The 26,062-nt window shown below is 48.9% G+C and overlaps 1 protein-coding gene and 2 non-coding genes across 3 annotated transcripts; 1 reads left to right on the top strand and 2 right to left on the bottom strand.

The window, feature by feature from the left end:
- Positions 1-410: 410 nt before the first annotated feature.
- Trnat-cgu (transfer RNA threonine (anticodon CGU)) lies at positions 411-482 on the bottom strand. Its single transcript has one exon. It is a non-coding gene; the product is annotated as a tRNA-Thr (tRNA).
- A 4,537-nt stretch (positions 483-5,019) lies between these two features.
- On the bottom strand, positions 5,020-6,897 carry LOC144139082 (epithelial splicing regulatory protein 2-like). The gene has a single exon (XM_077671564.1). The coding sequence runs from the start codon at positions 6,586-6,588 to the stop codon at positions 5,836-5,838; it is 753 nt and encodes a 250-aa protein (XP_077527690.1). The 5' UTR covers positions 6,589-6,897; the 3' UTR covers positions 5,020-5,835.
- Positions 6,898-14,870: 7,973 nt separating this feature from the next.
- Positions 14,871-14,942, top strand: Trnat-cgu (transfer RNA threonine (anticodon CGU)). The gene has a single exon. It is a non-coding gene; the product is annotated as a tRNA-Thr (tRNA).
- Positions 14,943-26,062: the final 11,120 nt, after the last annotated feature.

Raw genomic sequence — 26,062 nt, 5'->3', positions numbered from 1 at the left:
TGTTTCAGCTACAACCGGATTAACTTCCCAACAACATTCAGTTATAGTCAGTCGATCTGTTAGTGAACAACGGGAATTTGGGCAGTTGATTCACAAGTCGGACATAAATACATTTTTAACCACTAATTAGGTATCTCAGTCACTGACTGAGCTATAAAATTTCACAACAAGTTCGTCGCTCATTTCAGCAATGAATAGTAGTTTTTCATACCGGCGGCGCGCATCGGAGCCAGTTCCTCGGAACGGTGACAGATCAGATGTTCTGCGGACTTCGTTCGTTGGTAATACCAGAGTCCTTCAATGCTTCTAAAGCATTGAAGGACTCTGGCAATACGTAACCAAAACTTAAAAAATGGGGTAAAAGCTGCGTAAATGTACATTTTTCAAGGGAGGGAAAAAAAAACAAATACTGCCGCCAGTGAGGATTGAACTCACGACCCCTGGTTTACGAGACCAGTGCTCTTCCGCTGAGCTATAGCGGCGGACGGTCCGCGACGTTATCGTTGCATCACAAAGCTCATGCAGCATTTTTTTTTAAAACTGCCTTGTCTGACTTGCATTTTTAATTCGCTTTACTCATTTTATGAGCTCATTTATTTTCCCCGTATCTGGAACTGCTTCACAACAATTCCAAGAAGCATGAGCGGGATAACCGCGCTGGCCGTTTTGGTCGAGCGGGGGTGTTATGCCTCGTGCCAGCCTAAGGCTATAGGCTTAGAAGCCGAGAGCGGGAATAATTTGTTGGCCGTCACTTGCCTCCTTGTGCGTGCTGATGTCTTTGTACTCATTTCGCTTTTTTGTATAATCTTACGCTTATTCGTTGTTGGAACTTTCAGATAATTTGAATAGGAATTTCTGCCTGCCCTGCGCGCAGGCACCATAATAAAGAAGGATAAGAAAAATCAGCAGAAGTTTCAAAATTAGCATTCGCAGCAGACAACCAGTCGCATTTGCCAGCCGGATACGGATCTTATACACAGTACCCTCGGCTTGCCAGAAGATTACCCATCCCCTAGCGACATTTCGTTCCCAGATGCGTATATGTACAAGCCCCGAACTTCGGGCGTGGCGCAAAAGCTTAGTTACACATGGTGATAGGCTGGGCCCCGCGACTAAACTGACCTAAAAGGCACCAGACAACCTTCATTTACGTGAAAAATGTAAAAAACAAAGTTAGGACCTAAGAATCGTTAGAATGGCTGGGGGTTGAACCCTGGCCACCAGTGTAGAACTCGAGACTTCATACCGCCACGGAGGACGAACGAGTTACTCTTAGCGGTCACTCAAAATAATAGCGATAGCGCGCAGCGAGAACCAGTATATAGCGCTATAGCGCTATAAAAAGTTTTTGAATTAAGGACGAGAAGTTGGACTAGTTGGTTTGATGGTATACGGGGTACATTGTACTAGCGTAAGGACGGAACACTAGCGTTCGTACTGTAGTTTTTTTCCTCTTTTGTTGCGTCCTTTCGCTAGTACAATGTACCCCGTAACAAGTTCACTTTCTCTGTTTTCAGTAAGCACAAGCACCGCGCGACACGGTCGACACAGTTGTGTCATGGCGACCATCGTGTGATGCATAGTTTACTGCCGCATGGTTCCGATTCAGTCGGTTCAGCGGTGCGCTTTTCTGTGGCGCGGAAGCTCGAACACTGAGACGAATGCAGACAAATACTTCACCAAACAAGTCCTGGTTATCCAAACTGTCTCCTCAAACACGCACAAACGTATGAAATAAATGCGGAAAGCATTCCAACTTATTCCATGCAACGTGGGCCGGTCCTATTATCGGGCCCTCAGTAAACACCCCCACGAATACCTTTGTGTTATGGGCGGCGGCTACGTCCTGCTCCGACTCAGGGATTCAGAAGCCTGGTCTGACTCTTCGAGCCCCGATTTTCGAGCCCAGAGAGGAGCAGAAGAGCCTGAAGCTCGAGACGGATGGCTGCACTCCTTGACAATCGCAATGCATTTCGCCCTTTTTTTTCTACAAAAGTTTTCTCTCTTACTCTCTCTTCTGGAGTCGGCATATTCTTTCTGAGTATTTAAGGAGCTATGAAGACAAAATACGCGCTTGTTCTATTAAAAAAAAAATTCGTGCAGCTTCCCAGTGGTGCAAAGCTGAAGAAACAGCAGGGCTGGCGGCCCAATTCTCCTTTCGTCGGAAACCCGGCTATTATATACCTCACACAAATTCCCGTTCCTTGGGCTTCAATGATTTCGTCGGGTGTGCTATGTACACCCAGCTTGAGAAGGTGTTCTATGTTGGTATTTACCGAAACTCCTAATACTTTCTTGCTGCTCTTACGGATTAGCGCTTCCAACTTGTCCTTTTCAGATGCCCACTTGTGCAATGCAGCCACGTAGATGATGTGGCTTATGAGGAATGCGTGGAAGAGTCTGAGAAGGTTATCCTCCTTCAGACCCCCCCCCCCCCCCCTCTTATTAGAGATTCTAGTGATCAGGCCGATCATGCACTCTGTCTTGGTTGTGATTTTTCGGAGTGCGGTAATGTTAACTCCGCTAGATTCAATGAGCAGTCCGAGTACCCTTAGAATGTCTACCCTAGGAATGTTGGCGCTAATCGCTAGAAGCAGAAGTTCAGTTAATAGTTCACGCGCACACATCAAAGCTCTGCAGCCAGGCCGACAATTTCGAAAGATCAACTTCTGATAACATCAAAAAGCTTTCTTTGTATATGGAGGTACCCCATAATGTTTCATCAATAACATATATCAGGAAAACATCTTTAAAATAAATTTTTATATTTGTGTGCACGAGAAAGCTGAGAACAGATATCCCTTCCACATCTGTCTCAATCAAACTTAATCTATTTTAATCCCACCTTGCTAATTATTACTTTAAATCACTAATCAATCATTCATCAGTCTCATTTAATCTCAGTCTGATCCATCTTCATTCATCGTAATCTACCGTAATCCATATCAATCCACCTCACTAATCGTTATTATCAATCACTAATCAACAATTTATTAACCTAAGTAATGATTTTTCATCTCTTATGCACGGCTGGCATGCCTTGACTTGCTTCTGGCCTTACCTGGGTTTTTCAAGGTCGCCTTCCAGTGAGGCATAAGGATTTTTAATAGCTCTATGCGATGAATCGGGTTCCTCCGCGGTATTTCGCGCCCGGTCGGCTGCTGCAGTCACGAGGAAGTCGGCACTATTTGGGACCTCGTTCTTTAGCGCACTGTCTTCAACACCTGCGTGCACCTCTCAGCTCCAACCTTGAACCACGGAAGTTGTTGGTGCAAGTTGGAAGTTGGTGGGCTTCGCTCTCGGTCATCTCATGCACTCGTAGGTTCTCTCTTCCCCTCCCTCTCTCCTTCCAAATTCATCTCACATGCTCTCCCGCATGGGCGCACACAAGAAAAGCAGGCCGTGAGGTTCCTGCTAAGACCTGACCCTCATTAATGGATACACCCAATCACCTTGTGCAACTCTCTATGAAGCCACGAAACCCTTTGGAAAAAAAATCCTGTAATTTAGTGATAAGGAGATCCCACTGGGATTGGTAGAAGTATAAGAGTGGAGCGTATACAGTATACCCGCCGCGGTGGCTCAGTGACTAAAGCGCTGGACACATGTACGATTTGTACACGCGATTCGCATGCGACTGATCGTCACGACTGTCACCACGACTAGTCGTACGCGTGAATTTGAGACACATGACCCGATGCGTGCATGCGATGCGTCGTCGGCGTCGCTCCGCCCACCGTTTTTGCTCCATGGTCAACTACGACTATCGCTGAGCTGAATTTGTAGATTACGCGCGTTCAATCGCAAAAAAATGGATAAAGCAGGCAATCGTGAAGCGTTTCCTGCCTTCGGAAACAATTCGCGCACACGCCGGCCGCGCCTGCCAGCTCGGACACTCAGCGACTCGAACCGGCGCAGACCACGGTAGCAACCGCTTGTCGCTGCTCTTCTGAATCAATCTGATCGTTAAAATGAAGTTCCACATGCGAGAAAGTAGGTGTTAGTGTGGTGAAAAATTGTGCTAGGGATTGTTATCAGGGCTTATTTTAAAAGCGGCGATCAGATGTCTGCCGCGATGCAGCCTACGCTGACCGGCCGCCGCGGCGCGCGGCGGGCGGTGCGCCGACCGGTCGAGAGATGGCAATACCTGCCCGGAAGCATCGAAACAGGCTACGCAGATGTTCAACTACGACGATCGCTGAGCTGAATTTGTAGATTCCGCGCGTTTGTTCGCAAGAAATTGATAAAGCAGGCAATCGCGAAGTGTTTTCTGCCTTCGGAAACAGTCCGCGCACACGTCGGTCGCGCCTGCCAGCTCGGCACACTCAGCGGCTCGAACCGGCGCAGACCACGGTAGCAACCGCGCTTGTCGCTGCTCTTCTGAATCAATCTGATCGCTAAAAAGAAGTAGCTTATGCGAGAAAAGGGATGATAGTGTGGTGAAAAGTTGTGTTACGGATTGTCATTCGCAGTTACACAGATAGCGGCAATCAAATATCCGCCAGGATGCTAAGCCTAGAGTTTCCAACACCCGAGCCGACCAGAGCAACGCACGCCGGTTGCGGGGTGTTGGGGCTCAGCGGGCTCTCATTGGCTGTGGCCTCACGACGATTGCAACGATGGCACGACTGCATCTGGCTAGCCAGACGCACGTCGTGAGCCTCCTCCGACCAGCGATCGACGCCAAAACGGGTCCTAACGATCAATCGTAACGATCAGTCGCATGCGAATCGCGTGTACCAGTCGTACATGTGTCCAGCGCTTAAGGCGTTGCGCTGCTGAGCACGAGGTCGCGGGCTCGATTCCCGGCCGCGGCGGCCGCTTTTCTGATGGAGGTGAAAAGCAAAAACGCCCGTGTGTACGGGATTTCGGCGCACATGAAAGATCCCCAGGTGGTCAAAATTAATCCGGAGCCCTCCACTACGGCGCGCCTCATCGCCTGCGTTGCGTCGGTGCGTTAAACCATACAATCAATCAAGCTTACGGTATTATTTGAGCGAGGCCTTTATTTCATACCGTTAATACAACGTTGATAATAGGGACCGCGGCTGCGGATAATCATAATTGAGGTAGATTACGACGAATGTGGGAGGTAACATAATAACTGAGTTTAAACTCGAAATAGGAACAGCTTGCACGGTGCTTCGGATATATCAGGGCACATTCAAAACACGGAAAATGCTTCAGGTGATATATCCTTCCTCACGCAACTGTGGTGAGTAGTGTATGTCATTATCTCCTTGACAAACGTAACGAGGAGGCACACACACACATCATTATTAATAAATGGGCGGTTGAAGCAACGAGGTTTCGAAACGAAAAAAAAAAAACTATTCGTTGACATTGCCAGAAAACGCAAAAAAGGAGATGCGTGATACCGCTGGATAGGTATGTTAATCCGCTAAGAGCAGATGAGGTGAATACGCCAAGCCACGCTTTAAATGTCCGTCACCGAATCATTCAAGAAACAAATAAATCCATATCACAGTCTAGTAGACGAAAAAATCCCGGTTAACGTTTAAACGTCAATGAACAGCATTCCTGGTCATGCACAGGGGTAGGTACAACTTGTACAGGCAACCCGTGGACATTATTACGAATGTCGGATAGAAAAAAGGAGAAAAAACAGGTAACAAAAAAGAGGGCGCGATCGTCACCACTGTCCTATCTTCACCGCTGTCTTGGTGTTTCCGGAGACACCCAGGCAAATGGGGACCGTTCAACGACTTCGCCAAGAGGCAGTGTAATCGGGCGATGAGAAGAGATACTTGAGGGGTGGCGAGTGCGTGACGAACGCTTCTTTGGGCTTGATAGGCGCCGTGCAGAGAGATGATCTTAGGCAACGACGAGAAGATCGATGCCAATGTTCCGGCGACGCAGCTCCTCCACTACTCGCCCAGGGTGCACTTGTCTCGGGAAGATCACGGTGGCTTTGCCATTGGGGTTGCCGTCAGCGCCACGCTGTACATTCACGCTATCGGGCGTGAGCTCTGGGAATCCCTCGAAGAGTTCCATGATGTAGGGCACCGAGGCGCCGGGCGGCAGGCCACGCAGGAGCACCATGACGACGCCCATGTCCAGGATGTGGGTCAGCGGCGGTAGTGGCAGGCCCGGGTACGGGAGGGCGGACGATTGCGCCAGCGGCGGCAGCGAGGACGCAGCGGCCAGCGGCAGGACAGGCACGAGAACTACCCCGGGATCGCCGGGAGACGCTGGCGGCAGAGGCCCGGGGCCCGCACCCGGGTCTTGCACGTCGTTCATGGAGCACTGGAGCACCTCGATGCCGCGCGGCCTCCCCTTGTCCTCGATGCAGCGTCCGTGGCAGTGCGTAGCGGCCCAGTAGGCGGACTCCTCAGAGTCCATGCGTATGAACGCCTCGCCCGAGGGCTGGCCGAAGACGTCGTAGACCATGTGCACGCCCTGGTCGACTACGTCGAACGCGTGCTCGCCCAAGAACTTGATGATGGTCTCCACCTCGACGTCGTACGGTAGCCCTCGAAGATGGAGGGAGTTGTGGCGGTGGGGAGGAACCACTTCTTGCCGCTGTGGTTCGCGGGCCGGCGACGCAATGTGCAGTGGCGCGTCCATGGAGAAGGAGATTCGGTTTGGCAGAGTAGACTGTGTGGAGTATGTGCTCTCGCTGTCGCTGAACTTCGCGTTGCGTCGGTGGCAGGGTTGCGGCTTCTAGCGTGCGCACCACAGGGCGCTCGGCGTTCGCTCCTCTACTGCGACTGCGCAGAGCCCGGGCCGGCACGTTTTCCCTTCATCCACTGAGTCACGTGATCACGCGCTACGAGGGAGGTGCACAAGGCTCGGCTGGAAGAGAACTGCTGTCACGGAGGTTAATAAAAATGCAAAAAAAAAAAGCCCTTGAAACGCGGCGTCGATGCATGCATGGAACAAACCGCCGCGTGTGCCCCGGACTCAGAGGCGTCTTAGAGGCAATGCATTAGCCATATGAACGCGAAACGCGCGTTCAATGTTCCGCCCATTGCGCTTGTCATGACGAGCGTCCTAAACAAAAAGAAAAGGCATCCTTGGGTACCCCCAAAAGCGGTTCCAAAAATCTTCTTTTGTTAACCCTGTCCCAGACTAAAACTTACATTTCGCGGGTAGCTAGTTATGCATGTAATTTTATAAATGTGGTTTCTTGGGCGAGTTCATCTTTCATGGCGAAAATAAGCGAAGGAGGTACGAAGGAGGCACAAATCACCGTGTCCAATCTACTTTTTGAAAGAGAACTCTTTAATGTGGGCTGGAGACGTCAGCTCTGGTAGCCGCAGTGCTTGCTACGCCAGACGGGGATGATTACAATCCAGTGAAGTGAATGTGAGAGATTTGGAAGCCAACGGTTAGAGAGAAAACAAAAACTAAATTAAAAAATTGACATGCAATGAAATGCAATGAAAAAAAAAACTCGAAATAAAGTTAAGTAAAAAAAGTAGAGCGAATGATGCCCAGGAAGCGCAGAGTGACTAACAACAAGAATCTACTTTTTGAGCCCATCGTTGTTCCTGTGCCTATTAAGACGCAAGCCTTAAATGTCCCATTGTGAGCGCAAAATAGCCACCTTAGCAAAATGCCGGCGTTGGCGCCCAGTGCTGTCTGGCTGTAACCGAGAAACGGCACCCTCGCACTGCAAAACGTTCCATATCACGAAGGTTCGTACTATTAAATAAAAAAAAAATGGCGCAGTTCGCACTAGTGGTGCATGGCTGGAGAGAGAGAGAGAGAGAGAAGCTCTTTATTAGAAAAACAGAGTGTTTAGCCGGCGTACAAAATCGCCTTCATGCTACTCTGTTAGGGGAGGGGGAAAAGGAAGAAAGGCCCAAGAGAGAGGAGGGCAGAAAAGAGATGCAAGCTGAGAGAGGGACCAACGAAATTAAGTAAAAGGGCAAGAGCGAAAGTCTCAGAGAGAAGAGATTTAAAGTTTTTGAATTAAGCCAGTGTCGCTGAGGTACGAAAACAGAAATTTTAGGGCTAGGCGTTGCTGAGAAGAAGACGGCCAGGGCCCTAAAATTGTTTTTAAGGTCACTGGTCCTTGCGTATAACCTATGCGTGCAATGTTCTGTAGCAAAGTTGATCTAGAGTCCTTGTAGGCAGGACAGTGGAGTAAAAGATGCTCAATAGTGTCTTCCGATGCACAGTTGTTGCACCTGGGGGCGGTAGATAGTCCAATGCGGAAACGGTAGCTGTTGGTGTAAGCTGCATTAAGTCGGAGCCGATGAAATGATGTTTCTAGATGACGGGGGAGCTGGTGAGGAAGTCTTGACGACAGCTGAGGGTCAAGGGAGTAGAGAAACTTGTGGTGGTGGGTAGGATCTGACCACATTCTGTTTCTCTCTGAAAGGGCGTAACGTGTGGCCATGGTGGAAGCGTCGTGTTTGGTAAAAAATGTTCTTCGTATGTTTCGGCGGGTGTGGCCTGCAGAGGCAGCGTCATCAGCTTTTTGGTTTCCCGTTATCCCACAGTGACCAGGCACCCACTGAAAAACAATATTGTGCCCAGCGCCTACTGCAAGGTGATGTAGGTAGAGAATATCTTGAACGGCAAGTTCATATGTGAAGTGCTTGCCGCTCTTAAGGAGGCACTGAAGGGCAGGTTTAGAGTCAGTGAATATGGTCCATTCGTTGGGCTCTTGACGTAGGATGTAGCGGATTGCCTCTTTGAGGGAGTGTAGTTCAGCTGATGTCGAGGACGTTGGTCTGTCTAAACGGTAGGAAAAGAGTTTACCAGTCGACGGGACGAATAGTCCAGAGGAAGAACTTTGCGGCAGCGAAGACCCATCAGTGAAAAGATGAACCCTGGTGGAATGCAACATGTGCATGTAGTCCAACGCCAGTTGGAGCAGTTCAGCCTGAGGCGTTTTCTTCTTAGATGTCATCCCTGGGATGCCTAAACCTATACGAGTAGACGCTAATGTCCAGGGCGGAAACTGAGATGGCATTGCTCGCGGTGGTTGCGTCGTTTTGGGAAGGCACAAAGCTCTAATAGCATCTCCGAACCCAGAGCTCTGGGCCACAGTGATCCTGCTCAGACAGTGGGGTGTAGGTTGAAGTAGATGCCGGTAGTGGACACGGAGCGACTCCTGTAGCATGAGTGCTTCCAGAGGCAAGCAACGAGCTTCAGCGATGGTCCCGGCACCCGAAGAACCTCTGGGTAGTCCAAGACAAATGCGCAGGCTGTTCCGTCGAGCCTCTTCTAGCTTCATTTTGTTAGTAGGCGCTGCATGGTGTAGTAAGGGAAGGCTATAGCGTATGAGGCCATCGACGTAAGCTTTGTGAAGCTGTAGCATCGACCCGCAGTTGCTGCCCCAGCGGGAACCGGCAAGGTATCTCAGAACCTGAGACGTCGCAGAGATGCGGGCACACAGTCTTTTTATCTCAGGCGACCAGGAGAGATTACGGTCGATGATTACGCCAAGATACTTGTATGGCTGGCTGGAGAAGCAGCGCAGCTTCTTCTTTCGGCTCCTTTTTCGGAGACCCGGCTGTTGCACCTTACATTTATTTCCGAGCTTGCCGCTGAAAGTTCTGCATGTCTGGCAGGCCCGGATAGTTTCGTACGCAGGTTTTCACATCTCTCCCAAAGCAGACCACGTTATCACGCGCTGGAACCTGCGGCCAAGAAAGCCTACGCCCGCTCTACGAATCCTAAGAAAATGCTCTGCGCCCGGAATGCGATGATAGCGGATAGCCGCCGGTTTCATAACACGAGGGACCCACGTTCGATTCCGTCAACGGGAAGAGTTTTTAAAGACGATAGTCTCTCTTGGGCTACTTAAACCCAGAAATTTTGGTCTGTCTGTCTGGGACTCGATTCAGCCACTCGGCCAAAGTAAAAAAAGGCATTCTCAATAGTCTTACACAGTCACAGCTAAATCTACCCGTCTAAGTCCGGTGTAATGTTCATACTTGTCAACATTGTTGAACAAGAACAAGACATTACGCAAATATACGACAACAGATTAATACAGAAGTGATATTTGCAGTGTTCCTTTATAAAAATCATACATACTTGATTTTTGCGAAATTAAATACTTCATCAAGTGCAGAAAAAAAAATCACTCCGCCGTCACCTGCTGCTTCTGGCGCCATTTTAAGACCGCCTTCCTCATCCCTGACTATAGACCTTGAGTCTCTCCTTCCGAATAAAAAAATATAATAATAATAATAAGAAATCAACCGGCAACACTTACGCAAGGCTCCACTAGATAGGTTCCCCATTCTGCTTGGAACGCACGTGGAGTAGGGCAACGTCGTTCTATCAACGTTGAAGTAGGGCGCCTCGATTCACGCGCGTCTCCGCCGTACGGCAGCGTTGGCGTCGAGACACCCGGCCTGGAGCAGTGGAACGCGGTAAATTTAAAATGGTTTAAGCCAACCTTTGGCGTATTTACCATGGGAGGAGCGCGACGCAAGAGGAACAACATGAGAGGTGAGCGGGAAAGCGAAAATGGGCATTTACTTGGCCAAAGTCGGTAAAGACTATCGTCTTTTGATTGATTGTAGAGTTTAACGCGCCGACGCAACGCAGGCGATGAGGCGCGCCGTGGTGGAGGGCTCCGGATTAATTTTGACCACCTGGGGATCTTTAACGTGCGCCGAAATTTCGTACACACGGGCATTTTTGCTTTTCGCTTCCATCAGAAAAGCGACCGCCGCGGCCGGGAATCGAACCCGACTATCGTCTTTTGTCGACATTTGCAACGAAAGGAGCAGATACGCGGCCATTTTTTTTTTTCCTTTCCTGTTGGCTGCACATGTTATGGTTCCTCCCGCCGCTGCTGACTCCTTACCCCTCGGGACCTTGGGGTGGCCGAGTGGTTAGGTTGCCGGTTTCGCGGCGTTAAGGTCCCGTGTTAATTTCCCGGGACCTCCCTAATCACATTTTGTAGCGCAAGCTACACTACGCTACCTCGGGCAGTATTCGCGGGGTGACCAGTTTCGCCCTTGAGCGCTGAAGGTCAAACCCCGACCCCTTGCGCGTGCGCCCGGCACGGAGCATCGGCGGGATAACGGGGAGAGATAGGCGTCGAGGGAAGGGGACGTGCGCGGGGCCCGTCCGCGGGACGTGGCGGAGATAGGCGAGGAGGTGGCCGTTGCACTACGGAGGAAGGCCGCGTGCGGCGCAGAACCGTGTGCGATAGAGGAAAACGAACATCCAGCTGTGGTGCCTCGTACAGGGGCGAGTCTTAAAACAGCCGCCGTGAGGTGAAACAGTGGGAAAACGCTACTGTTGCGTACAGCTGCGCTACCTTTAAAGGAGCCATGAAGAGAAAATACAACTTTGTTTAATTTGAAAGAACTAGGATTCAGTATCTCACTCAGTTCCATTAGAGCCACAAAAGATGTTTCTAACGAAAAAAAAAAAGCAAGAAGTATTTAAAAACCTTCAAATTTTGCGTCGCTGTGACGTGTTATATGAGCAAGAATGACGTCATATGAGCCAACAATAAAACATAATTTTCAGTGCGTTAACTGCACGTTAGCATTCAAGTGATGCGGTCAAATGGAACTAGAGGCCCCATTACAGACGTCCAGTCATGTGTCGTCGCGACAGGTCAGTTAGGCGGCCGCCAATCGCACAATCAAGGTTCTGTGACGTCATAGAAAAGTTGCGGGAAATTGGCTAGGGGGTCGCGACTGCTTCACAGGTTTTCTTTAATATCTCCGTTATTTGTTCGAAGATTGCGATGCTATTGGTATCATTGTTATCGGCACTAAGCAGTGTTTCTAATAAACCCAACTTGTATTTTGTATAATAAACCCACCTTTAACTTGTATAATAAACCCACCTTTAAGTCGTTCTTATTAGTGTGAGCTTCCTTCATTTTTTTGTTGTTGTTGTTGTTGTTGAGGCGCTCACTCCCAACACCTGCTCGCGGCTCCTCGCAACTTTTCATCACATTTTGAGGTTTCTTGGTGCGACGGACGAATATTGCTCGACCTAACAGGTCCGCTGTTAAAACTCGAGTGCAAGACCCACGTTAGTGGGCAACGCACTTGAATAATTACGAATGCAGCTGTGGATGTGAGTGCTATGTTTGGCGGCACTGTCAATAGGGTAACCATCAGCAAAGCGCGTTGCTAGATATATAGTGTGAACGTGCATTTTGATGTCGCTGACTCACTTAGCTGGGTGCCTTTTTCTGATTACACTTCATATTTAAAAAATATAAGAGAACAGAGCCACCCTCAACCAGAATGCTGCTAAAAAGATTCCAACACTAGAGCAGCGCATAAAAATAGGCAGACTCAAATTTTCACTTTTTTCTCTATCACAAAAAAAGTGAATGTGAATGCGCGGGCATATACGCAACCATTTTTTTCACGCACATCGAGAAATCGGCGTGCGTGTAGTTTACTTCCCTACTAAACGTGCACTAATCTTTTCAAGAGAGAGAGAGAGAGATGACTGTATATGATGGCCGAGATGGGTTCTGAAGGGTAGACGACTTGGACGGTCTCCCTCCCTCAGCCGTCAACCAGGATTCCTTGGATCCTCGCGGTGGCTTCGGCCATCCGGACTGCTGTGAGTTGCGGCTCCGCTGTGGAGCTGAGCGGAACAGTCTCCCGTTGTTCTGCAGTCTTGATTTTACGTCTTGTAAGTGTATTCAAATCGGAATTGCTATTGAATTCATTTTTTCCGTGAACCCTTACTGACTGGAATTCACTGTCTGAAAAAAAAAAAAAAAAGTGCTTTTGAAAATGCGCTACTCACTGATTTTTTTTTCTGACATATTTTTTGTTTGTTTGTTTGTATAGTATTTTTTCATTTTGCAAACTAGAAAACATGGATTTGTGCACCCTGGGTATTTTGCGGGTAGACTTCCTTTCTGTTTGCCTCCTTTGCATCTTCCTGCTTTTTATGTAATTGAAATGTATTATATGTATTGCTACATTTACTGATGTATCCGACCTGCATGGTCCTTCGTGACCGCAGTATTCTGTAAATAAATAAATAAATAAATAAATAAAAATAAATAAATAAATAAATAAATAAATAAATAAATAAATAAATAGGGACCCAAAGAACGAAACTTTCATTGCGGGAAGTGTGACCTTCTCCTCACTTCCACATCATTATACCCCTTGGGCGTCGGCTACGATCACCCCTAGAAAGACATATACGCACACGGATACTAATTTTGACACTACTGGTCTTGCAAATGGTGCATATTTAAAACTAATCTACTCGAAAGACATATATCCAAGTGATTAGACCAGTGAGCGTGTGGTGCAAGTCATGTTTTGATATTGAAAATAGTGCCTGTAACTCCTTCACTCAGGTGCATATCCAAGTGATGAGATACAATTTTGAGTTCCAAATTATGCTTTGAACGGCGTGCGAATTTGGTGGTGACGGCGTGGTAATAGCGCGTGCACACACACCGGGACGTTCGTTTTCCAACCCCTCGCACTTTGACAGACACGTGGAGCCTCGGGAGTTGTTGCTCGCAGACGGGAAAAATAGATGATACTCTTGACTCACCTGTTAACATTCCTACGGGACTTGCTACTCCATGACTCAGCGACTTAAAGACCATCGTGCACCAATACGCAAAGCCTTACAAATAGTTATCAATGTTCCCAACGCGCCTATATAGTTTGCTTATTTTAGAGATATGTCGCTTCTGTACTGAAGTAATAAAATTAAAACTCTCTCTTGCTAAACAGCTAGCGCCATCTAGTGAAAAATTGGGCCCATCTCGTGCGAGGGGGACCCGAGTAAATGCGTCGCATAGGGGGTGGGTGTATTGCGTTAACGTTTAGTGTTTGGAGAGTTGGTGGTAGTGAATGCGTTGTATCAGCAGCTTCTTGACGTAGTTTGAATGAGTCAAGGATATAAGGCGCGTTCGTAGCCTCCCATTCTGTGTCGGCTTTGTGGCGCAGTGGGTAGAGCACCATGTACATTGCGTTCCGACCGCAGGGTCGAGGGATCGAAACCAGGCGCCGGATAGTATTTTTTTTTATATAGCGTAGGGGGAGGGGTGCGGACTGCGACTACGGACGTCAACGCGGGTGACATCGTGAGTTACTGAAATGCTCTGCATTTAAAAACTATATAAACCAAAATGCGTTTCTTTATTTTTTTTCTTTTAGTAAAGAAAGGGTGTATTTTTAAAATAAGCAAACTAGGCCCTTGGGAATATTTTTATAGATTTGTAAAACTTTTCGTACTGGCACACGATGCTTCCTAAGCTTGTAGGTCATGAATTAGTAAGTACCACAGGAGCGTGATCAGGTGGGTTTCCCGAAGAGGTGTGTACCACGGTCACTTTACCTCCCCACAACGTATACACCAAGGCGGCCAACCCAGCCTGCAGGCAGTTGCGCACACGAAAGATGAGAAGAAACGACTGAAAGGGCCCACTGCGACCATACCCTCCTTCCTGGCCTACATGGGGGCCTTCAGGACTTGATTGGGTACTCAAATAGAAGAGCCCCTCCCCAAACATTTTGGAATAGCTAGAAGGGTAGAGGCAATGTATACGATGCTAGGGATAGCGCCTATCCTTTCATCCACTCGACTCCATTAATTTCAAAGCTCTCCAGACACCCCTGTTCTACTATGTTCCCACTGTCTTACTCCATGACCACCTTCTGGGGACGATCCCCGCAACCCTACTCAGCGGTGACTCACGCTACGGCGGCGGGTTACCAGGACCCAACTACCTTCCCGGGAACGAGACACATGAGCGGCTCGACAAAAACAGCCACTGGGCTTTTCCCACTTTTGTGAACTCCCGAGAATACCATATACGGAAAAAAATAACCTCATTAAATGTGTGCAGTATTTACAACGCATAATTAGGCATATACTGCGTATGCTTTTTTAATGCCCTGATAAGATCGCGAAACCTGCCTGCCGCTATAGCTCAGCGGCAGAGCACTGGTCTCGTAAACCAGGGGTCGTGAGTTCGATTCTCACTGGCGGCACGTCTTTCTTTTTTTTTTATGACCAGTAGTTCGAACTTCGAAGTACCACGTAACAGATTTTTACCGTATTTTGTTTACCCAGTTTCAGTGAATGAAGACCGCACACCAGCTCACCTGCCAGCGTTCCGAGGCACTACCTGCCTGCACGCCATCATAATGGACAACAGCTATGCATGGCGCATGCGTACAAGCGATACACACAGACTTAGCTCTGTCGAACAGGTCGCGCCTGAAGAACCTCTTGTGCCACATATAGAACGCACGAACTTTATGCCATCATGTCACTACTAGATGCCAACAGTTGTGGCAACCATGATACAATACTCGTGCATTGAGCCGGGTTGTTTAAACATCGCAGTTTGTGGTTCGGAACCCCTGTCCATCATATGTGCAGTCGAACGAAGTTTATTGGGCCAGCCTCTCGTGGATCATGCGGGTGAACGGCTGGCTCCGACACGTCCACTCGGCCACGGCCGGACTCGACTCTCCTTCCGCACTCGCGGAAGGAGGAGAGCCGAGTACGGCTGTGACTTGGCCTGAGACACTCTTGAACTCGCCGTTCAGCGCACTGCTGGGGCCACCGATGACGTGCATGATGACGTCTGAAATGACAGTGGGAGAAAACCGTACATTAAAAAAATGAAGTAAGCTCACACTAATGCGTTAGACTTGAAGGTAGCGAAGCTGGACGCAACAGTAGCGTGTCACGGCGTTGTTTAAAGGAGCCATGAAGAGAAAACACAAGTTTGGTTCATTCGAAAGATTGCCTCGTTAGAACCATAACGACACCACTTATAACGCAAACTTCGCTCAAATAAGCTACATAATTAGGAAAAACGGGAATGGTCATGCGACCCACCAGCTCATTTCCCGCAACAGAACCTATGCCGTCACATGGGCTAAGCTCTGCGATTGGCGGAGGCCGGCAAAAGCAAACGCATGTTAGGCAGGGCTTACAGTTTGCATAGCGAGCTAAATGCCCGTGAAACATACTGCACATTCTTTTTATGACAAAGAACGGTGGAGTAAACGGTTGAAGTTCCGAACGAACACGCAAGCGTGTGCGCCAATGCGTACGAAACAACCGCCTGGCCGAGCTCGACATCTCGCCGTCGCGCAGACGAATTTTCGGGTTCGAGGCGCTCTGACCTTGGAGGAAAAATGCCGTAAACACCGCGCATTGACGCTCGTATCTTTCTGGTCGAAGCAGAGAGCTCGCGCGAACGGCTTTCCATACACGACACCGGCCAACTGGCATAAGCGATACTGCTACTGAAGTTGAACTATTATTAACCGTAATAAAAATACGGCACATACGTACCAGTCTGTATTCGTCCGTGGCGACGGCGCTGACGAGGCAGCGGTGCCGACGGCAGGGCGTTCGTCTGTTGTGGCTATCGCGGAATGGTCGCTTTCCCGTCCACCGCGTATCCCACAACTCTTGCCGCTCGTGCACTTAGAAGCGTTGAGCGTTCAAGTGGTGTGAGGTTGTTAAATGCAAGCCCGAGCTCCTCGGCGAGAGTTTTGTTCTCCGGATCAGGCGATTCCATGACTAGGGCTGCGGGTGCACTAGGTTTTACTAGTATTTTTAAAATGGCCGCCGCCTCGATCGACTCCCGCGTGTGGGTGCTATATGGAGTCGACATACTAAGTGTCTGTTTCATGGACCGGCGCTATGACGCCATTGTACACGTCACGGAATGTTCAATTTTTGCGGGAGATTTAAAATTTTGGCTTAAATTGCCTTATTTCTCAGTGAATAAAGCATCATTTGCTTCCGGGAAAGCGCTTGGGGTACTATGAAACACCTAATCTTTCGAATAAAACAAACTTTTGTTTTCTCTTCATGGCTCCTTTAAGCGTCGTCGCTGTACGAGCGACCACAGCTCGATGTTCGTCCTACTCCATCGCACATGACTCTGCGCCGCCCATGGCTTACTATAGCGTCACTAAATAAGCTAGCGTCACTAAATAAGCATGTATTCAGTGACGCTAGCCTACTCGCCTTCCCTCGTCACGCGCGTTTACTGCTGCGACGCCGGCGTCCTCGCCTTCCTCCACCAGGTGGCGCCACAGGTCCTGCCCGCGTCTCCGTTCCCTCCTCGCCTATCTCTCCCCGCCATCGGGCGCTGCTCCAATCCGGGCGCTTGCGGAAGGGGGTGTGGTTTGACCTAGAGCTCTCAAGGGCAAAACTGGTCACCCCGCGATGACCGAGGTAGCGTAGTGTAGCTTGCGCTACAAAAATCGCAGTGTCTAGCTGGACGTCCGACGGCACTCCAGCTCAGCGCTACAGCCATGGCTATAGGGCCGTCCGACGACATCTGTTTTTTTAAGGCTGGGCTGACCATAGGTCGGCAAAACAGAAAGAATTCACTCAAACTCAATCACAATTTTTTTTCATTCACGCTGTACTCAATCAAACTCAGACTCAAAAAGTTCGTCTGTTCACAAAATCACTCGTACTCACTCATCAAATACTCATTTGTAATCGTACTCACTTGTACTCAAACTCATTTGTCCTCACGAGTATTCGTACTCAATCTGTACTCATGAGTACTGAATCTGTACTCTTGAATACTCACTCTGTACTCATGAGTACTCAATCTGTACTCATGAGTACTCAATGAGTACTACTGCTCATGAGTACTACTCATTCTGCCCTCATGAGTACTACTAATTCTGCACTCATGAGTACTACTCATTCTGCACTCATGAGTACTCAATCTGTACTCATGAGTACTCAATTTGTATTACTCACGAATAATCGACTTATCTGCACTGTTAGCTAGGTCGTAGCTCGAATGAAAAACTAAGTAGAAAAAATAAATTCGTTAATTGATTAGAAAAACACAGGTTACATATAAATCAGAAGAAGAAAACGTCTGACGCGGTGCGCTGTCGTTGGGCGACTTACTGCGCGAAGGCAAGTACGTGTGAAAAAGCGAAACGGAACGTAAGCACTCGCGTTGCGTGTGGCGTCTCCTCTTGTTCTCAGGCCGGGTCGGGCTCAGGGGAGCTCGGGGCTTAACGGTGCCGCCGTGGCCGTAAACTGCGTTTTTCTGCGTGTCTTCGGGTTGCAGCTTTTGTCGTCCGTTTTCTTGTTTGCACTACTGTTTGCAGTACTGTACTCAGGAGTGCATATACTCAAGAGTGCAAGCACTCGCAAAAACAGTAATTATGAGTATTGTACTCATGAGTGCTGTGTACTCATGAGTACTGTGAACTCATGAGTACTGTGTACTCATGAGTACTCATACTCATGAGTACGCATACTCATGAGTACTCAAACTCATGAGTACTCATACTCATGAATATTGTACTCATGAGTACTCATACTCATGAGTAGTGTACTCATGAGTACTGTACTCACGAGTAGTGGACTTACCCCTGTACTCACTCGTCATCGTACTTACTGTTTTTTTCTGGGTGTGTGATCACTCATCATCGTACTCACTCGTGAGTTTGAGTACAAATGAGTGTACTCACGAGTGAGTACGCCGACCTATGGGGCTGACGCAGGACACAGCACGTCTTGCCGTTGGGGTGAAGAGGCTCCGTGTTAGTTTTCTGTTAATAAGGGCTGTAGTTGAAGTCCGGCGCCTGCCTTCTTCATTTTTTTTTAAGTTTGAATAATTTTCATAGCTTAGGTTACTTTACTGTGTTTTACATGAGTTTTTTTCTGTTCGTTAGGTAATTCTAGTTAGTTTACGTTACATTAAGTTCTTGGGCAGAAACTTGGAGGCTCACTAAGAGGGTTCAACTTAAATTGCGAACGACTCAGCGGGCAATGGAGCGGAAAATGATATGTGTAACATTAAGGGACAAGAAGAGAGCGGAGTGAGTCAGGGAGCAAACTGGTGTTAAAGACATATTAGTAGAAATTAAGAAGAAGGAATGGACGTGGGCAGGGCATGTAATGCGAAGGCAAGATAACCGTTGGTCATTAAGGGTAACAGAGTGGATCCCTAGAGAAGGCAAGCGTTGCAGGGGGCGGCAGAAAGTTAGATGGGCAGTTGAGATCAAGAAGTTTGCGGGGATAAATTGGTCACAGTTGGCACAGGACCGATGTAATTGGAGAATAATGGGAGAGGCCTTTGCCCTGCAGTGGGCGTAGATATGCTGGTGATGATGATGATGACATTAAGTTACGGAGGTCGACGTAGGGCCAGACTTTTTCCATCTAAGCGCGGTGGACGTCGCTTTAGTGGAGTGGTTACAGTACCGTCGGACGGAACTCTAGACACAGCCTGAAAAATTGCTGCGGTTGGGGAAAGCTCTGGGACAGCGTAATTTAGACACAGGATGAATTTTGAATAACTGCCGCTTCAGTAAGTATACGCTCCACTTTCATTTCCCCCCCATTTACACTTACTGGCGTAGCCCTCGTGGGGATGGGAGGGAACTGGAACGTATTTCGTCTAGATCTCCGTTTTCGAACGAAACAAGACTACTGAGCCCATTGTTGCCAACGTCACCGTCAACAGCAGGGTGCGCCTAACTTCTGCACAGCTGCGCAGTACATGCAAAGTATTAAACGTGACCTGAGAAAGAGAGAAAACATTTTTATTGAGCTTTATGTGGCTCGGGGGGCGGTTGTGGCCGCTGGTTTGAGCCGGGCGGCGACATCGGCAGCTCTGGTAGAGTGAACTAGAGCTCTGGTGACCAAGGAGGTTTGTACCTCTAGGTCTGAGCTCCCCAGCGCCTCCTCCCACTGCTCATCACAGGAAATTAGGGGAAAGGGATCTTTCGGGCACCCCCAGAAAATGTGGGGAAAGGTAGCGAGAGCGCCACATGGAAGGCATTCTGGGGAAGGGTACAATGAAGGGTGTATTCGGTGAAGTATAGCGGGATTAGGGAACGTGTTCGTCTGAAGGAGACGCCACGTGTGTTCTTGCGAATTAGTAAGGTTAGCGTGAGCCGAAAGAAAACTACACTGCAGGACTGACGGCGATGGGCATGACTAACCAGTTCACGATGTGCAAAGTCGTCGGAGCGGAAGAGGCAAGGTGAGGTGCTTCGGCGTCGAAAAGCTTCTATCTGCTGCTGCTGTGGTGACAGGAATTGTGGCAAGTATCTTGAGTAAAGTGCTTATATTTAGAAACAGGCTGGTGCTGCACTGCTTGATGGCATCGGTCGCATACCTTGGCAGCTCTTCTGGAGGTGTTGCTTGCCACTTCTGCTTCCATATCTCCAGCTCCGCCTTGATGACTCTGAGATTTTTCGGTTTCATGTCCGCCATGTACAAACTGCCGGCTGTAGCGACTCAAAGCTGCTGTTGGTGGTGTAATTCGGCAGCTCGAGCTGAAGACTGTTCAACATCGCCTGTGACCACTAAAGTGCTCGGTCAATGCAGACTGCAGGCCGTCCAAATACGGGATGAAATAAGTCCGTTCTCCAATATTCTCCAGGAGATGAGGAAGCATAGTTTTCTTCGTACTTCTGGAAACGAATTTTTCTGGTAATCTCTGGCTGAACGCCGAATCCTCTCGCCGTTGCTTCACATAAATAAAAAAAGATCAAGGAAGCTCATACTAACGCGTGAGACTTGAAGGAAGCGAAGCTGTACGCAACCATTCACCACCATCACGACGGTTTAAGTCCACGATTGCAGTTCATTTGCTTCTTCGCTGCTGTAGCAACGACCTTTACTCCATCATTCTTGCTATAAGTAATATCCCTTCATTTTTTCGGAATTGATAATCATTCTGCACCACATTTGAAGGGGCGTACTCTATAACACGAGCCTTTCTCGGTCCGAGTAAGTGTTGCCACGATTGCGGCGACCGCTGGGGTTTTTTGGCTAATCTTGGGAAATCTCCTGAAGTGCGTATGCCTAGCTTGACAAACCGTGCACCGGGGACGCTGGGCGGTGGTTGCGAGGCACGCCCACACGAGCGCTAGGCATTTTCTAGGTTTTGTTAACTGCCCAGTGGTCGCCGCGAAACCTGCGCTCACGTGGGCGCACTCGACAATTTCTTTGTATTTTTAACTGCGGGCACGAAAAATAGCGATTTGCTAAAGAGCTTCGCTCTTAAAATCTCTCTGAACTGATCACGGGCATCTTTTCTGATGTCACCAAGATGTTTCCACACCAAGTCGATAGGCCGGAGGGCGACGCTTATGTCGACGACATTTCTTTGCAGGTATACTGAGACAAACGAAACGTTAGACTTAAACGAGCGCTGACACCAATTTTCGGCGTTAATATTATTGCACAGTTCGCTTCCTTCACTCAACAGAATACCCTGGCTGAAATATGAGCAACCTGCGACGCGAAGAACATAGTTGAATTGGATCTCATTTATCGCGCCAACGGAGCAGCGCGCGGAGCGGCACTCAACAAATGGACATCAGCGTTACATCACCCCGTGAAGCCAAAAGAAGTGACGCGACAGCGCTCGTCAAAAAAGAAACATCCCCCTCGCGAGGGGCACGATCAAATGCAGAGCATTTCTGCGGCGGGGGGGGGGGGGGGCGCCTGCAAGTCGTATGGATTGCGTATTGGTTGTTGTTGTTGTAATTGTTGTCTTCCAGCGTAGACATTGTCGATGAAGTCGATGGTGAAACGTGCCGTGAACCCCCTGCCGCGGCTATGACGCAACGTGGAGCGGCTATGACGCAACGTGGCGCGGCTATGACGCAACACAATCAACTTTAATCCAATCCAATCCAAATCCAAGCCAATCCAAGCCAATCCAATCGAATTCAATCCAATGCCCCTCGCGAGAGAGTGTTATAGCGCCGAAATCGCCACCACGCGAACGCGTGATGCTGACGTCACGATCACGCCACAGATGTTAGCGACCGCAGCGCGCGCGACGACCGCGGCGAGAGAGCGCAATGCGAGCGCCCCACCTGTTCTTGCGCGCGAACCTAACGCGGCGAGAGAGGGTATTGCGCACGTCCCCACCTGTTGTGCGCCCGAACCGAACGCGGCGAGAGAGGGTATTGCGAGCGGAGAGAAGGCGAGGAGGACGCGGGGGAGAGGGCGCACATCTGGCCGACGGTTGAATGAGTCAAGGATATAAGGCACGTTCGTAACATTCCGTTCTGTGTCGGCTATGTGGCTCAGTTGGTAGAGTACCGTGCACCAATGTTTAAATAATTACTGAGCGACAAGAAAAATCTGTAACTTTTTTCGTGTTATATGAACGCGTAGGGCGGCGAGCGGTCATTGTGAGGTAGTTTGCTTTGTCTATGCCAAGTTTATCATGGTATATTAAATGGAACAACTTTAGCCTGTCCCGGTGACGTCGCGATTCTAATTTTTCTAAGTTTGCGGCCTGAGGGAGACTCGATGGGGATACGCGCCAGCTATAAGAATTAAAAATAAATCTGACGGATTTTCTCTGTACTCTTTCTAGTTTGTCGATGTTCGTTCGCGTGTACAGGTCCCATACCGGCGCGGCATATTCTAGCACGGGTCTAATCTATGTTTTGTAGGCTAGTAATTTCACTTCCTATGTTGAATTTCCCAATGTTCGTCTTAAATATCCGAGCTTTTTTATTGCCTTATTTGTGATATACGTCGTATGCTCATTCCACCGTAAATCAGAAGTAAAAACAACACCTAAACATTTGTAACTGGACACTGCGTCTAAATAGCAATTACCGACATTATATCGAAAATTCAGTGGATTTTTTTACGGGTTATAGTCATTGAAACAGTTTTTTTTTAGATTATTAGACATTTGCCGCTTAAGGCACCATTCCTGTATATTGTTCAGTGACATGTTCAAAATTTCTTGATCGTTAGCAGATTCGATTTCATGGTATAGCACACAATCATCGGCAAATAACTTAGCATTTATTGGTATGTTGCTAGCGATATCGCCAATGAAAACTAGAAACAGAAGAGGCCCTAACACAGATCCTTGAGGGACTCCAGATTGAACTACTGCAGATTTGGAAGTTACGTCGTCAATATAAACGCCTTGTTCCCGATATTAGAGATATGCTTCTAACCACGAAAGTAATGAATCGTTTTGGAGAATGGGTTTTAATTTCAAAAGAAGTTTAGGATGCGAAACACGATCAAATGCCTTTTCAAAATCGAGGTAAATGATATCAACTTGCCGTTGCCTGTCTATGGCTGATTCGAGGTCATGAACGGTTTCCAGGAGCTGTGTTACCGTGGAAAAGTTCTTGCGGAAGCCATGCTGTCGGTTGTCAAGCATATTATTGCGTTCTAGGTGAACGGCGATGTACTTGAAAATAATATGCTCTAGTACTTTGGCGCAAGTACACAGCAATGATATAGGCTGGTAGGAACTGGGTAGCGCTTCGTTTTGTTTTTTAAGAATAGGGGCGATTTTTGCATACTTCCAGTCCTTCGACAGTTCCGCGCATGAAATAGATTTATTAAAAAGTAAACAGAGATACTTAGAGCACCACTCGGCATACCTGACCAGAAATGCATAACAAGTAAGCAGCTCAAGTCCTCTTCAAATTATACGTCTAATACCTAAACTGTCTGCTAATTTCGGAAGCAAACTCGAGATACGCAATGTTGATGCAGTTGTATACGCGTTCTATACGCTCTCACACTTATGGAAAATTGTAAAAATCTACAAAGTTTACCTTCGGAAGCTTTTTGAAGTAGCTCATCAGCGTTGAACCTTGCTGCTTCTTTTTTGTGTTCGCAATGATGAGCGCAGAGAACACCACACATATGAGGGCTGTTACGAATCGGGCCGCCGCTGTACTTTCCCGCATTACTCCTCGGCTGTGCGGCGAAGCCACTACGTGCGCCTTTCGAGCAAGGCGCCACCGTGTCGGTGACTCATATATTCACGCCTCGACAAGCCCGGCTCAGACGCTTCGCTATCGGCGCGATCAACATTCGATGGCGCACCGACAGAACAAGCCCAGGCCTGTTTCAAGGACACAGATGCCTCGTCGATCGCACCGGAATCCTCTTCTCTCCCCTCTCTCGGACTGAGCATGCACCGCCTGCTACTGACCGCTTACGAACTCTGGAAAGAGCGTTGTGTGTGTCTGTGATTCTCGTGGCGTGCGCAAAATGCAGAGGGAAGGCTGTTTTGACCGTTACCGCTTTTGGGTGTAAATAGAAGCCCCGCAAGCGCTATACAGTCAAACCCGTTTATAGCGAACTGCAATATGCATCGCGATTTGTTCGATATATCCAATAGTGCGGTATAGCCGGACCCGCCTATAACGAGGTTATTGTTACGAGTTCGCATTGCGCGGTAGCCCCTCCCCCTCCTCAACTCCACCATCCCCGCATGCAGAAACGAACACAATAAAGTAGCCATTAACCATACTCTTTCCGCCTTAACTGCCTACTTTGCGAAAAAAAGCGGTGATTTTTGTTTTCACCTTCGTTTTGGCGGCATAGCATTCGCTACACGAAACATTGTTTGGAGCAGTACGAGTCTGCGTTCTCCAAAATCAAGGAAGCATTGGCGGAGCACACCGACTGCCGAAAGCGCTTCACTATAAGCATCGGACGGCTTTCACTCGCGACGTATTCGGCAACGTTGGCGAGCTCTTCCCACAGTTCACCGATGCTGCTGTCTTGGTCCGGACTCGCTGACTGGGCAGGGTTCCGTCGTAAGTCCCACGCGTCGGAAATAGTTACGGAAAGTGTCGGCCGTCACGTCACTCCGTGCAAGGCGCAATGTCCCAGTCGCGGCTCTTGCACCGTGGTCGCGGCCAATCCACATCTCAATCGCCGTTCCGAGACCATGCATTTCGGCGGCCATTTTAGGCGCGCGGAGTTCGATATATCGGATGTGAACTTCCTTATATGGAATATGTTTCCCATGTATTTCCGTAACTGATTTTTTTTTGTTCGATATATAGCGTAATTCGCTCTATCCGGGTTCGTTATAGCCGGGTTTGACTGTAACCCCATTCCTTTTAGAGCAGCGAATTCATGCTGTCACTCTGCTCGAGTCCTGTATTGTAACCTCGCCCGTCGAGGCATTGTTCTTTGGCTTCGGCTCATCTCTCGCTATGAAGTAAACAGTTACGTTAGCCTACGGCTTCTGGACTTCTTCACGGCTGCAACAGCGGCTGGCCGCTCGCATCATACACGTTACCACACGTATGCCGGAGGCCACGGAGCTCGGATCGGGTGCCCCCACTCGGTCGCTAGAACTGGTGTCAGCGGTGAGATGACACGGTCGCAACAGGGCTCACACGCAATATATTTCAGTCCAAACACAGGCTGAACTGCAGTGCGTCTTGGCCTCCACTGCGATGAACCTCGCCCTAGCCCAAGACCCCTGTCCAGACACCATCATAGCTGTCAGATTCGCAATCCGCAATCAGAAATTTCTAAGCTGGCACGATATCCAAAGTTGCTCTCCAAATTCTACACCGAAAACCACCTCCCCACCCCGTGGTCTTGTTGTGGGTCCCCGCCCATACGGGAACAGGTGCCAACAAGGCGGCCAACCGAGAAGCTTGAGCTATGACTACCCGAGCAGGCCCTTTGTTGGAGACCAACCACGGCCTTCCCAGCTCCCGGGACATTCTCATCTCGTACCGGGAGATCACACAACATTACCGCCTCCTCCGTCGTCACTATCCCCCCCCCCCTTCCCCGCACCCCAGCCTCACACAGGAGGAGGCCAGAAACTGGCGTCTCCTCCAAACGCATTCGTTCCCCTGCAGAGCCTCCCTCTCCCACTCACACCCTTCCCTGTTCCCCTCCCCAATCTGCCCACTCTGCGGCGCCCGGGACTCTCAACTACACTCTCTCTGTGACTGCCCGCGCTCCCCTTTTCCCCCTTTCCCCACACCCACCCACTGGGAGCAGGCCCTGCGAAGCTCCACCCTGGAGACCCAGACCACCCTCGTCTCCAGGGCCGAACAGGTCTCCAGGCCGAACCCTCTGGGCCCCCGCCACCTCCTCCCCCTGACCTAGCCGTAAAATAAAGTGGTCCCCCTCTCTCTCTCTCTCTCTCTCTCTCTCTCTATATATATATATATATATATATATATATATATATATATATTGAGAGACGTCGACCAGGGGTCCTGGTGAAGCGTTTATTGCAAGGCAATGGTGCAACCGGCTTTGGTGAGAGACCAGCCAAGATGGAGCCCAAAACGAACGCGCCCATCGACGAGATGATGATGGTAATGGGAGT

This window comes from Haemaphysalis longicornis, unplaced genomic scaffold, assembly GCF_048455015.1.
Source record: "Haemaphysalis longicornis isolate Haplotype H1 unplaced genomic scaffold, Haemaphysalis longicornis Haplotype H1 scaffold_5, whole genome shotgun sequence".
Taxonomy (NCBI): Eukaryota; Metazoa; Arthropoda; class Arachnida; order Ixodida; family Ixodidae; genus Haemaphysalis; species Haemaphysalis longicornis.
The sequence above is the reverse complement of the archived record's forward strand: the minus strand, read 5'-3'. Positions and strand labels throughout refer to the sequence as shown.

What these genes read in the sequence shown, in the direction of transcription:
- LOC144139082 (XM_077671564.1), bottom strand. Translation starts at nt 6,588, where the DNA reads ATGGACGCGCCACTGCACATTGCGTCGCCGGCCCGCGAACCACAGCGG.